Below are 14,417 nucleotides of genomic sequence, written 5' to 3'. Positions count from 1 at the left end.
TGATTCCTGGTTGAAATGTGAAAAACAGCTCGGTTAGGTATGAATGACATTACATCTGTTGAATCCATTCTTTTGTATTTCTTTGTTTTTGAGCTGAGGGCTAGATGAGCTTGGGGATCGAACACATGTCTTGTTTGCAATTTCTTAGAGTTGCCAGTGCATTGGCTTAGTTACAAGATAACATTAAGCCTGCCATTGTAGCCAAGGTGGGAGAGAATCCTTTAAGAAAAGGTTGTCCTTTTCCGCTTCCTTGTTGGGTTATATGCAAATAACATTAAACATTCTAGCAGAATCGTGAAGCTGTCTTTATAGATCTTGGAGACTAGGGGATGGAAGCAGGAAGTCATGCATCAGAAAGCAAAGCAAGAATATGAATACGTGAGAAATGTGTAGCTATAATTTTGAATAGGAAATCTGATGTTGTCCCAATAGGGCCAACGTTCACCTTAACAGAACTGCTTTTGTTGCTTTATTTTTAATTCAGGCCCAAGGTTAATGAAGAGACTTAAATCAATAAGCTAATGGGGACATTGGTCTCTCAGTGCCTAAATTTATTGCAATAGACTTAATGCCCCATTTAAAAGAGTGTCACGGAACAATGCAAAACCTGAAGCTACAATTCGCCTTCTCCCCCTTGACAACCAGCTCTTACCATGCTGAACCAGGTTCAGGGGAACATACGCAGACAACACCTTGAATAGGTCATTCATCCCTCCATAGAGGAATCCAGCAGCCATCCATCACCTCAGGGCTATGTGTCTACACACATACACACATGCTTGGGAAGGGCAGTGAACCAGTATGAACAATCACTGGTTTTATTTCATGGTTTCTGTTATGCAGCCTTTCTTCCGGCATCCATCTTGGAACCACTCCCCACAAGCCCTCAAGCATGTTCAGTTCCACCTGTTTCTCAAGAAACAGTTTTGGGTTGTTGGCTAGATGACTATACAGTGGTACCTCAGGTTACATACACTTCAGGTTACATACGCTTCAGGTTACAGACTCCGCTAACCCAGAAATAGTACCCTGGGTTAAGAACTTTGCTTCAGGATGAGAACAGAAATTGTGCTCCGGTGGCACGGCAGCAGCAGGAGGCCCCATTAGCTAAAGTGGTGCTTCAGGTTAAGAACAGTTTCAGGTTAAGAATGGACCTCCGGAACGAATTAAGTACTTAACCCGAGGTACCACTGTATATATATATATTTGCATACCGTTGCTCACTGGTAGAGCATCTGCCATGCACCCAGAAGGTCCCAGGTTCAAGCTTTGGCATTTCAAGGTAATGGGGTGTCCTCAATCTGAAGCCCCAGAGAGCTTCAGTGTGCACAATACTGCACTGGATGGACCAATCTTTCTTGTTTTCCTTTCTTCTTTCCCAAGTTCTGTGACTTATATCCTAATATTTTCACTCTAGCTGCAGCAGTGGAAGTATTTTTGCTAACATAGTTAAAAGACCATCCTTTAGAAGGTCCCAGGATCAGTCCTCAGCATCTCCAGATAGGGCAGGGAATGTCCTCTGTCCTTGAAAAGCTACTGAGCTATATGGACCAGTCCCCTTCATGGATCACTGCCTTGCCGTGGCGAAGGGGCTTGAAGAACTCAGAGAAGCTATGAACTATGCCGAGCAGGGCACCCAAGATGAACAGGTCATAGTGGAGAGTTTTGACCAAACGTGATCCACCTGGAGTAGGAACCAGCAAGCCACTCCAGTATCCCTGCCAAGAAAACTCCATGGACAAAGACAACAGGCATATAAAAGTTATGACGCTGGAAGATGAGCCCCTCAGGTCGGAAGGTGTCCAACATGCTACTGGGGAAGAGCGGAGGACAAGTACAAGTAGATCCAGAGCTGATGAAGCGGCTGGGCCAAAGCCGAAAGGACGCTCAGTTGTGGATATGCATGGAAGCGAAAGGAAAGTCCAATGCTGTAAAGAAAAATATTGCATAGGAACCTGGAATGTAAGAACCATGAACCTGGGTAAGTTGGATGTGGTCAAAAATGAGATGGCGAGAATAAATATTGACATCCTGGGCATCAGTGAGCTAAAATGGACGGGAATGGGCGAATTCAGTTCGGATGACTATCACATCTACTACTGTGGGCAAGAAATCCGTAAAAGAAATGGAGTGGCCCTCATAGTCAACAAAAGAGTGGCGAAAGCTGTACTGGGATGCAGTCTCAAAAATGATAGAATGATCTCGATACGAATCCAAGGCAGACCTTTTAACATCACAGTAATCCAAGTTTATGCACCAACTACTGGTGCTGAAGAAACTGAAATTGACCAATTCTATGAAGACTTACAAGACCTTATAGAAGTGACACCAAAGAAGGATGTTCTTCTCATTATAGGGGATTGGAATGCTAAAGTAGGGAATCAAGAGATAAAAGGAACAACTGGCAAGTTTGGCCTTGGAGATCAAAATGAAGCAGGGCAAAGGCTAATAGAGTTCTGTCAAGAGAACAAGCTGGTCATCACAAACACGCTTTTCCAACAACACAAGAGACGACTCTACACATGGACATCACCAGACGGGCAACATCGAAATCAGATTGATTATATTCTCTGCAGCCAAAGATGGAGAAGCTCTATACAGTCAGCAAAAACAAGACCTGGAGCTGACTGTGGCTCAGATCATCAGCTTCTTATAGCAAAATTCAAGCTTAAACTGAAGAAAGTAGGAAAAACCACTGGGCCGGTAAGATACAATCTAAATCAAATCCCTTATGAATACACAGTGGAAGTGAGGAACAGGTTTAAGGATTTAGATTTGGTGGACAGAGTGCCTGAAGAACTATGGGTGGAGGCTCGCAACATTATACAGGAGGCAGCAACTAAAACCATCCCAATGGAAAAGAAATGCAAGAAAGCAAAGTGGCTGTCCAACGAGGCCTTACAAATAGCGGGGGAGAGAAGGCAAGCAAAATGCGAGGGAGATAGTGAAAGATACAGGAAATTGAATGCAGATTTCCAAAGAATAGCAAGGAGAGACAAGAAGGCCTTCTTAAACGAGCAATGCAAAGAAATAGAGGAAAACAACAGAATGGGAAGAACTAGAGATCTGTTCAAGAAAATCGGAAATATGAAAGGAACATTTCGTACAAAGATTACCATAATAAAGGACAAAAGTGGTAAAGACCTAACTGAAGCAGAAGACATCAAGAAGAGGTGGCAAGAATACACAGAGGAATTATACCAGAAAGATATGGATGTCTCGTACACCCCAGGTAGTGTGGTTGCTGACCTTGAGCCAGACATCCTGGAAAGTGAAGTCAAATGGGCCTTAGAAAGCACTGCAAATAACAAGGCCAGTGGAAGTGATGGTATTCCAGCTGAACTGTTTAAAATTTTAAAAGATGATGCTGTTAAGGTGCTACACTCAATATGCCAGCAAGTTTGGAAAACTCAGCAGTGGCCAGAGGATTGGAGAAGATCAGTCTACATCCCAATCCCAAAGAAAGGCAGTGCCAAAGAATGCTCCAACTACCGCACAATTTCACTCATTTCACATGCTAGCAAGGTTATGCTTAAAATTCTACAAGGAAGGCTCAAGCAGTATGTGGACCGAGAACTCCCAGAAGTGCAAGCTGGATTTAGAAGAGGCAGAGGAACCAGAGACCAAATTGCAAACATGCGCTGGATTATGGAGAAAGCTAGAGAGTTCCAGAAAGACATCTACTTCTGCTTCATTGACTATGCAAAAGCCTTTGACTGTGTCGACCACAGCAAACTATGGCAAGTTCTTAAAGAAATGGGAGTGCCTGATCACCTCATCTGTCTCCTGAGAAATATCTACGTGGGACAAGAAGCTACAGTTAGAACTGGATATGGAACAACTGATTGGTTCAAAATTGGGAAAGGAGTACGGCAAGGCTGTATATTGTCTCCCTGCTTATTTAACTTATATGCAGAATTCATCATGCGAAAGGCTGGGCTGGATGAATCCCAAGCCGGAATTAAGATTGCTGGAAGAAATATCAACAACCTCAGATATGCAGATGACACAACCTTGATGGCAGAAAGTGAAGAGGAATTAAAGAACCTTTTAATGAGGGTGAAAGAGGAGAGCGCAAAATATGGTCTGAAGCTCAACATCAAAAAAACGAAGATCATGGCCACTGGGCCCATCACTTCCTGGCAAATAGAAGGGGAAGAAATGGAGGCAGTGAAAGATTTTACTTTCTTGGGCTCCATGATCACTGCAGATGGTGACAGCAGTCACGAAATTAAAAGATGCCTGCTCCTTGGGAGAAAGGCGATGGCAAACCTAGACAACATCTTAAAAAGCAGAGACATCACCTTGCCAACAAAGGTCCGTATAGTAAAAGCCATGGTTTTCCCAGTAGTGATGTATGGAAGTGAGAGCTGGACCATAAAGAAGGCTGATCGCCGAAGAATTGATGCTTTTGAATTATGGTGCTGGAGGAGACTCTTGAGAGTCCCATGGACTGCAAGAAGATCAAACCTCTCCATTCTGAAGGAAATCAGCCCTGAGTGCTCACTGGAAGGACAGATCCTGAAGCTGAGGCTCCAATACTTTGGCCACCTCATGAGAAGAGAAGACTCCCTGGAAAAGACCCTGATGTTGGGAAAGATGGAGGGCACAAGGAGAAGGGGACGACAGAGAATGAGATGGTTGGATGGTGTTCTTGAAGCTACCAGCATGAGTTTGATCAAACTGCGGGAGGCAGTGGAGGACAGAAGTTCCTGGCGTGCTCTGGTCCATGGGGTCACGAAGAGTCGGACACGACTAAACGACTAAACAACAAACAACAATATGGACCAGTGGTCTGACTGACTGACTGCAACACAGCTTCCTCTGTATCAGAGTATTAGCAAGGCTTTTCCTTCCCTGCTCTGCTTTCAAGGATCATTTTTGGAGCAGATGTGTGAAGTTTGTTGATGGATAAAGCTTTGGCATAAAGGAGGTAATGCATCCAAGGCAAAAAGCAAGTCTTCAGCTTATCACTAAGCTTTTTGGAGATGTCTTTACCAAAGGGATCATATGGTGTTTAGCACAGTACTAGTGGCTGGAGGATGTGAGCTCATCCAGGGTCCTGCTTAAAGCCATAAGGTCTAGTATTGTAGGTGATGGGTCAAAATACACATGTTGGGAAGGCAATCTGCTCTTTAGGATATATTGCTGCGTGAAAAGTTGCTCCATTTTTTGCCCTCACTTCAGATATTTGGGTGGAGAACTGCATCACGACATTCTGGCTTTTTTGTGTTCTCATTGTATTAGGTGTGAGCTCTTGTGCCGTCAATAATGGAGGCTGTGAACATGAGTGTGTGCAGATGAGTGAAGACCACTACCGGTGCCAGTGCCACACACGCTACCAGCTTAAGAGAGATGGGAAGCACTGTGAAAGTAAGTGTGAGCTCAGGGTGCAGGTAACCTGTTGGAAACACAATACGAGCCCAAAGGCTGTAGTTTGGGCTAACCTTTGGCCCTCCAGATATTGTGGGACTCCCTGACCATTGGCTATTGTGGTTGGGTTGATGCAAGTTGTAGTCCAAAAAATCTGGAGGATCCCAGGTTCCCCGCTTCTGCCCTAGTGGAATACATGTTTACTTGCATTGATTAATGCAGTTTTGTTGTTGTTGTTGTTTAGTCGTTTAGTCGTGTCTGACTCTTCGTGACCCCATGGACCAGAGCACGCCAGGCACTTCTGTCTTCCACTGCCTCCTGCAGTTTGGTCAAACTCATGCTGGTAGCTTTGAGAACACTATCCAACCATCTCATCCTCTGTCGTCCCCTTCTCCTTGTGCCCTCCATCTTTCCCAACATCAGGGTCTTTTCCAGGGAATCTTCTCTTCTCATGAGGTGGCCAAAGTATTGGAGCCTCAGCTTCACGATCTGTCCTTCCAGTGAGCACTCAGGGCTTATTTCCTTAAGAATGGATAGGTTTGATCTTCTTGCAGTCCATGGGACTCTCAAGAGTCTCCTCCAGCACCATAATTCAAAATCATCAATGCAGTTTAGGTGTCAGAAATAGAGAGTCATGTGGCTGGGCCCTGCTGCCAGGCTCTCTGGTTCAAGCCTGTTACATTTCACCTCCACACTGACCTTGTACTATTACAATAGGGGAATGGTAGGGATGAGGATTATATCTAAGATTGGACTTCTTTAATAGAATTTGCAACTTTTTGTAATCTGCCTACCCTGTGGAAGTATGAGGATCTCAATATAGAATGTAAGCATTTGTCCTGTCCTGACCTCAAACAAAAGCTTATGGGGCATTATGGGAGTTGTTCAGAGAGCAAGAGAGCACTGGGTGAGCGCTGACAGAAGCTGGAGGTTGATTTATAACTCCCCCAGACTAGATTACCACTCCTAAACTCCAATCCAAGGCTTCTCAAAGGAACCCCAATCTCCCCAGCTGGAGGCAAGTGCATCTGTATCTCTTCAGTGCCTTCTCACCTGACCTGCTCTCGGCCATATTTCCTGTGATTCTGTAAAGGGAGAAACAGCATGACTTGACTATGAACTGAATATCATGGAGGACCATGGAGTGGTTAGAGGAGACAACAGGGTAGTCAACTCATCAAGTAACATAGTGGGGAGAGGAAATAATAAGAGGGAAGTGTATGAGGAGGGACAGTGGGGAGAAGAATAGAGATCAAAGCAGGTTATTGGATTCCCTTGTTCTCCCTTTCTTAAAAAGAATTAGGAAGGAAATATGACCTTGGGTTGTCCTTCCTCCTGCCAAGTTTTATTAGCTCCCATTATCTGTCGAAGCTGCTGATGGCCTGAGCTTTATGCTTGCGTTTCCATTGATCTACTGGAGACTTTGTTTGCCAAGTTTTGCAGCCGAGTTCAGCTAAATTTCCCATTGCAAACTCACTGCATATATGGTGCCATCTGCAATATGCCCATACTTACCATAAAATATACATGGTTTTTTAAGAGAAAAAAAATCAAGGCTTTTTGGTCCTGTGTTTCTTCTGTGTCTCAGTTCTGCTTGTAGCAGGAGCTTTGCCTGCGAGAGATGTACAAAAGACAGGGAAAAGACTGCCTCACTGCAGTGCTTACAAAGGAATACAATGATCACGAAAGGATAAAATCAGAGAAGCCAAAGGAACCATTATCAAAGTGGGCAAAGGATGTTAGAAGTGATAAGAAGGGTTCTGGATGTACATATGAAACTGCCATATACGATTCAGACCTTCTAACAGTTGCCTACTCCTTTCTGCAGTTTTCTTAAGGTCCCAAACATTATATTGCCTACGTGTGCTGCTGCTTTGCTCCTGAGCTTAGTAGACTAGAGACAAAACAGCTCACCTAAAGATACATGGAGCTGCATATTTACTAAAGTCGCATCATCTAGATCAAGGGTAGCCAGCATGTGACCCTCCAAATGTTGCTGGACTCCAACTCCCATCAGCATCAGTCAACATGGCCAAAGGTCAAGGATTATGGGAGTCGTAGACCAACAATATCTGAAAGTAGCCACCACATTGGTTACCCCAACCTGGTATTTGGGAATTGACTTGGGGCACATTTTCCAAAATATTGAACCACCACTGGAATCTTTAGGCCTAATTTACCGTGGATTTTTGTTGTTGTTGTTCTGTTTTGGGTGTTTTTAAGAATCTCCTGGTCTCTTTCTGATTTGATGTGCAATATATTTGGAGCCTGATGTTGTGAAAGATGGAGGGCACAAGGAGAAGGGGATGACAGAGGACGAGATGGTTGGATGGTGTTCTCGAAGCTACCAGCATGAGTTTGACCAAACTGCGGGAGGCAGTGGAGGACAGAAGTGCCTGGCGTGCTCTGGTCCATGGGGTCCCGAAGAGTCGGACACAACTAAATGATTAAACAACAACAACAATATTTGGAGCAGGAGCTTGTGCTCCTTTTGGAAGTGCATTTCCAAACAATTGTATTGACTCTCCGGTAGAGCCGCTGCTGTAATCCCTCGCAGCAAGATCTCTGGTTGTTAAGGGCTGGTCACGGTTTGCCAGGCATGTTTGAGCAATTATATTTGTCGGACTGCAAAGGAAGCTATAGAGGAAAGTGCCATCAATTTGAACTGCTGGCACAGAGAACCGTTGGCAGGCAGAGACGCGCGTGGAAGTATCTGTGTCAGATCTCTGCTGAATATTGGGAAAAGCAAGTCAGCACTGTATGAAACAGAGAATATCATTAAAGCAGATCCCTCTCACCCCCCCCCATTTCCTCTCTCTCACCCCCCCCCCTTATTTCTTTCTTTTCAGCTGTTGCAAAACAGGTTGTGCATGTTGGCCAGTTTTGTAACTATTGAAAATAAGCTCAAGCATCTCTGCCAGATGAACTTGTCAAATGGCTCGTGATGAACAGTCGGAATGAAATTGGGAGATAAATATCACTGCAGTGTGAAAAGACTTGCAGCCTGCGCCAGATAGATCTTGACCTGTGTTCTGTGTATTGGTTGATATGTTTGTGTGTGTGTGTTCTCAAAGCGTCTTACCTTTCTGGTTTGTAATTCAGACACTTAACATTCCTAGCTAGCACTTTTGATCCACATTGCTTGGATTTCTTGGTGTTTGGTTTCAGAGATCGACCCCTGCGCAAGTGGAAATGGAGGCTGCTTGCAGATCTGCCGAAATGAGAGCGGACTTGCAGAGTGTGAATGCTATTCTGGATATCGCCTTTCTGCAGATGGGAAGTCCTGTGCAGGTAAAAAAAGCAAAGTGTGGGTTGCGGAGATGGTAACTAAAATTGAAGAGTCTAGTTATTGACCTCTTTTCTAACCAGGTATGCTAAACACATGTAAGCAAGAACATAGTTAGAGCCATTCTGCTGTGAAGAGGAGTTACAATCTTGGGGTCAGGCTTCTTGATTTGGAAGCACAGGGGTGGAGAGCGCCCCTCTGGCCCCCATTGCCTACTCCTGCTGGCAGATGCGTTCAGTTGTCTCCCATTAGGAGACTTTGGAAGGGAGCTTCAGACTGAGGCACGCCCTCCTGTGCTCTTCTCTGCCACTGTTGGTTCAGCTACTCACTTCTTCCCACCATTAGAGGAGAAGAGAAGCTAGTAGTCTAAGGAAAGTCCTCTTGGAAATCAATGCCCAACAACACGATGCCTGTGCATATACCACCTGGAAACCATTTTGGCAAATAAATAAATATAACAATTTGTTTACTGCAGTTGTATTCCACCTTTTCCTCCAAAAAGCTCAAGGTGGTTTACATGAGTCTCCCACCCTCAATTAATCCACACAACAACCCTGAGAGGTAGGTTAGGCTGAGAGGCAGTGGCTGGCCTAAGATCACCCAGTGATCTTCTTGGCTGATTTGGAATTTGAACCCTTGTCTCTCAGACCTGGTCCAGCAATCTCATCACTACACCAATCTGCATCTGCAGGGTAGTGCACTGGCTATTCTATAACCATGTCTTAGTGAGTGAGCATATGCGTTTGTTTCAGTTCCCTCTTCTACCACCACCACCACCTCAACCCACCCCAGCAAAAAATAAAAACAAAAATCCCTCTTGTTCTGTAGAACTATGGAGTGCTTTCGAATATTTTCAGAAGGTCCAGTAATGACTAACAAGTGCCTCTTAGGAAGAGGAAGTGTTTGGATTTGATATCACGCTTTATCACTACCCTAAGGAGTCTCAAAGCGGCTAACAATCTCCTTTCCCTTCCTCCCCCACAAGAAACACTCTGTGAGGTGAGTGAGGCTGAGAGACTTCAGAGAAGTGTGACTAACCCAAGGTCACCCAGCAGCTGCATGTGGAGGAGCAGAGACTCGAACCCGGTTCACCAGATTACAAGTCTACCGCTCTTAACCACTACACCACAGTGGCTCTCTTACTCACCTCTGCTGCTCTTCCTCTGCATACACAGCTCAAATAAGCTATGTCCTCAGTTCAAATTTGTCAACAAACAGGTGCAGAGAGGCTGGGCAAATAGGTTGAGCATGCACTGCCTGCACATTGTGGAACATGCCCTAGAATCTTCTACATCACTCCTGGATTCCTTTGTAGGCTCCCTGATTTTGAAAGGGTTTCCTGAAGGTTGCTGATCTCCATTAAGGCTGACCTTTTGTTCAACACTGTTCAACCTCAACACCGTTTTTGTTCTACAGATGTTGATGAGTGTGCAGAAGGAACGGCCAAGTGCACCCATCACTGTGTGAACACTTTGGGCTCCTTTGCCTGCGTTTGTAATCCTGGGTTTGAGCTAGGAGCTGACGGAAGGCAATGCTACCGTAAGTGGGAGTTTTGTGGCAGTGCTGTAAAGGCAAGTGTATCTTTCCAAAAGGATAAAAATGAGATTTTAATTTGGTGGCCGTTTTTATCTGGGGAGGCGTGCTCCCGTTTCTCATTCTTGTGGTATTCTCATTCTTTAAGAACCAATGTGATTAGAATTCCCAGTATTTGTACCTCAGTGCTTGAATGCTGGATTTTGCAGAGGCCTTCATGCTGAGCCATGGTTTCTGCAATCATGAGTGCAAATTCAGAATTCTGAACTCTGTCGCCTGCATTTCAAGAGGCAAACAGTGCTGTTGACCAGTCTTCAATATATAGTGAATTATAATGAGTTCAAACATTCCCGTAGTCACCCAAAGTACGTGTTCACTTCAGACTCCATGTTTTAAGGCTGATTTTCCCCCCACGTCCATCTCTCCTGATTTTGCATGCCATACGGCAGTTTTAAACAAAAACCTAATTACTTCATATATGTTAGACCTCATTTTTCCTAACTGATTCATGACTGAAATGTGATATAAAAACAGTGGCTTGGCCTACTCAGTCCAAAGCTCCATACTTGACCATAAAAATTATGAGATCACATGGATGAAAGGTGGAGACAGGTGCGGAAAATATAGAGAACTAACGCTTAATCTAACAAATTAAATTTATATTCTGAACTAAAAATTTATGACTATTCAATGAATAACATTGATGAGCCTCATTAAATAGCAATATGGTGCATGCATTATATAAAAAGATTTCAAAGGCCTGAATGTGTTTAAACTACAGAATGTCTTCTTCAGCAAGAAACTATTGTTACACTGAGCAATTTGTATTTTTTCCCCCAGACACTACAAATGTAACCAGGCTCTTTGACCTTGGGTTTTATAATAGCCAGCATGTCTAGCTTTGTTTTTAAATTATTATATAATTTTCCACTGAAGAAGACATAGTGAGTTTAAAACGTGTTTGAGCCTTTGATATGCACTGGTATGTTATCAGGTTCATCCGTGTCATTTATTGTATATTGATAGATATTTTGGTTCAATGTGTGCATATTATTCCTGCATATTTCCCTCTTAACCTCTTTGTTCTTTTGGTTTGGTTTGTGGCCCAAGGATAGCAAAAGTCTGCATATACATTAAAAGAACTGTAGTTTACCCCTCACAGTGCTATAATTCCCAGCATCCTTAATCTACAGTACCCAGGATTCTTTGTGGGGAGGTGCTTTAAATGTATTGTGTGTATGTGGCCCAAGCAACAAAGTGCTGAAACTCTTGTCTTCCACTTAAAGATACAGGACATCCTAGAAGCTAATATAGTTTGCTAATACTAACCCTCTGAGTGATGCAGATCTTTATGTAGCCAAAATGGCACCAGCTGCAAGCAAGAGGGAGGTAGGAGCAGCCTTAGAGGAACTGCAAGTTTTGCTAAAGTACAGAAAATCTTTCTTGGGCTAAGGGAGAAACCCCAAAACATTGCAGTGGAGACTGAGCAAGTTCACTGGGCATGGAATTGCTGAGATTGTTGCGGGAGGCAAATGGAGAACCAGTGGGGGAGGAATGCAATGGAGTATCCCTGAAGGGGCTGGCAGGAACTGCATTGTTTTCTTCTAGAGCCCACGTGCAGCAAACTTACTACAATTCTCATTTTTCTTCATTGATTGGCAATGATTTGATTCTTTTCTGGAAAGGCATTGAAATGGAAATTGTCAACAGCTGTGAAGATGATAACGGAGGTTGCCTTCATCACTGTGAGCACTCCACCAATGGGCCACTCTGCTCTTGTAACCAAGGTTACCGCTTGGATTTAGATGGGAAGACCTGCACAGGTGATGTATAAGGAAATGCAGACAGCAATTCAAAGGAGTCTGTCCCCTTGTTAGACTACAAACCTGCATACAGTGGAACCTCGGTTTTTGAACGTAATCCATTCCAGAAGACTATTTGACTTCCAAAAAGTCCGAAAACTATGGAACAAAATCCATTGAAAAAATGGAGAAAAGTGCTTTGGAAGCTGTTCAACTTCCAAGGCGCGTTCAGAAATGGAAGCAATTACTTTCGGGGCTTTGGCGTTCAGGTTCCGAATCGTTCGGCTTCCGAGACACTCGAAAACCAAGGTTCCACTTTACCACTTTAACAACTCTTTCCCCCCACAAAACCTGTTATTGGGTGGGGGCGTTTTGGGACCTGGGTTTACAGAACAGGATTACGTGGTTAAGGAGGGCAATGCCATGCACTCCAAACCATAGAAGTTTTTATTTTTATTATTATTATTTCATTTGGCACAAAAACTGTCAAAAGAACAGTATTTATTTAACAAGGAATGGGAAGAATTGATAGCAATAATGAGTGCAGATACACACAGAGTCACGCAGATGATCGCCAAAGGAGGAGGGCTTCAAGAGAGGAGAAAGTGCAGAATATTCCACACCTACAGTTAACAAAGCAGCAGGCTTACTTTTGAAAGCTTTCTTTTACACTATAAGCACTTTATTTTACACTATAAGAAATGAAGCAGCTGCAACAGACTGTGTTTATATAATATTTGGAATATAGAGTAGTTAAGGTGTTTTATGTGGTAACAATGGAAGCAAGTTTTTCCACTGGTAGCACCAGTGTTGTGAAAAGCCCTCCCGATGAAACATGAGAATCCCCATCAGTATTGGCATTCCATCGGTTCCAACACTAAGCAGAAACATCTGTTTAGGGAAGCATTCCCCTGAACTGGACTTGTGATTTCATTGTTTTAACTTGTTTGAGTTTTTTTAAAAAACCCTCTTAATTGCCACACATTTTAATTGATAGTTTTTTTGTATATTTCAATTAGGGATGTGTTAATGTTAGAGTGTATTTTAAATCTTGATTAATATTTAATATTAAATATCAATATTAAATATTGATTGACTTTATAGTTGCAGATCACATAGAAGCAGATCACGTATTTTGGCATATAAATACTCAACATTTGTTAGGATTGTTTTCTGAATCCTGTGGCCATTCTGGGAGAGAAAAGATTGTAGCAAATGTAGATATAATTGCTTGTTAGTTTATATCAGGAATGTGGAACCTGCAGCTTCTATCCTTCTGGACTATTGGACATGCTGTCTGGAGCCGATGAGATTTTGGGTCCAATTTAGAGTGCCACAGGTTAGCCAATTCTAGGCTACACAGTGCCATGAATGCACATTTGCCACTTTGCAGAGTATAGGCCACTCCTGGTTTAGACACATTTGAATGACATGCGATCGCACGCGCACACACAGCGCCAAACCCGGAAGTAGCCCCAAAATGTCATAAAGACATCATGAGAAAGGGAGGAATGAGGCCGGATGGACCAGGGTTACGCATGCTCTACTGACACGTGGACACCACTGGAACTGAACCCCCATGCAAAACGATGATTGCCTGTATAGGAGGACAGGTCTCTGCCCAAAGGAGATTACAATCTCAACCAGCATAAGCTGTTTAAAAAAACATCATTATGCAAAGGGGACAAGAAGCATTTCCCACTAACTGATGGCAGGTTTCAATGCACAAGTGAGTATTAAGAGAGCCAGAAGCATAGATATGATCTGAAACATTGCCTGCCAGCTTCTTTGTGACGTTTGAAGGAAAAAACAATGGTATTGGTCCAGAAACCTGCATTAATCGATTTCATGCTGGCCTCCGTGAATTGATTCCGTGTTTTCCCTGTTTCCTTGTTTCGACTAGATCCCCCAAGAATGTTAGCACCCTTTCCAAGGTTAATTGTCACACTGACCTTTCTCTTTTCTTGTTTCTTCATTCATGGAATTTTGCAAATTCAGCATTGACTGGTCATTGTTTGGGTAGCCAATCAGCTTGGCTCAATCTGTACTTTATTTATTTATTTATTTATTTATATATATATTTATTTATTCAATGACCTTGTTTCACCTTAATTACATCAGGAGTTTTAGGTCCCATGCAATTCCAGCTCTAGCAGAGGCACCATGTGATAGTCGTTAAGTTTCCAGGAATTATATAGTGGTTATCAAGTTTCCAGGAATTATATAATTGCCTTTAAAAAGTTAATATTTTCATCTGAGAAGACTTTTGCTGGAAGCATTTCACAGTTGTATTTGCATTCTGTCTAAGATTTTTGGCAAGATGAATTGTCCAAAGAATTCATGCGTATTCATAGCAAAGGGGATTTCTATTCAGCAGTGCCTGTTCCTAGTAATATAATGCTAATACTCGGCTTCTACATGAC

The 14,417-nt window shown here is 43.2% G+C and overlaps 1 protein-coding gene across 8 annotated transcripts in view; it reads left to right on the top strand.

Annotated features, from left to right (window-relative positions):
* Positions 1 to 14,417, top strand: part of LOC308478297 (uncharacterized protein) — a 241,812-nt gene that overhangs the window by 160,585 nt on the left and 66,810 nt on the right. For all 8 annotated transcript variants that reach the window (XR_013987025.1, XM_081007739.1, XM_081007741.1 and 5 more), the window contains 4 exons: positions 5,248 to 5,373; positions 8,542 to 8,664; positions 10,076 to 10,198; positions 11,878 to 12,015. Coding sequence is in view for 7 of the 8 variants with exons in the window: in XM_081007739.1 (XP_080863865.1) it covers positions 5,248 to 5,373; positions 8,542 to 8,664; positions 10,076 to 10,198; positions 11,878 to 12,015 (510 nt within the window). In the remaining variant the exon portion in view is untranslated. The remainder of the gene's footprint in view (positions 1 to 5,247; positions 5,374 to 8,541; positions 8,665 to 10,075; positions 10,199 to 11,877; positions 12,016 to 14,417) is intronic.

This window comes from Podarcis pityusensis (genome assembly GCF_964106645.2).
Source record: "Podarcis pityusensis genome assembly, chromosome: 5".
In the NCBI taxonomy this organism is placed as follows: domain Eukaryota; kingdom Metazoa; phylum Chordata; class Lepidosauria; order Squamata; family Lacertidae; genus Podarcis; species Podarcis pityusensis.
This window is presented reverse-complemented; position numbering and strand designations above follow the sequence as displayed.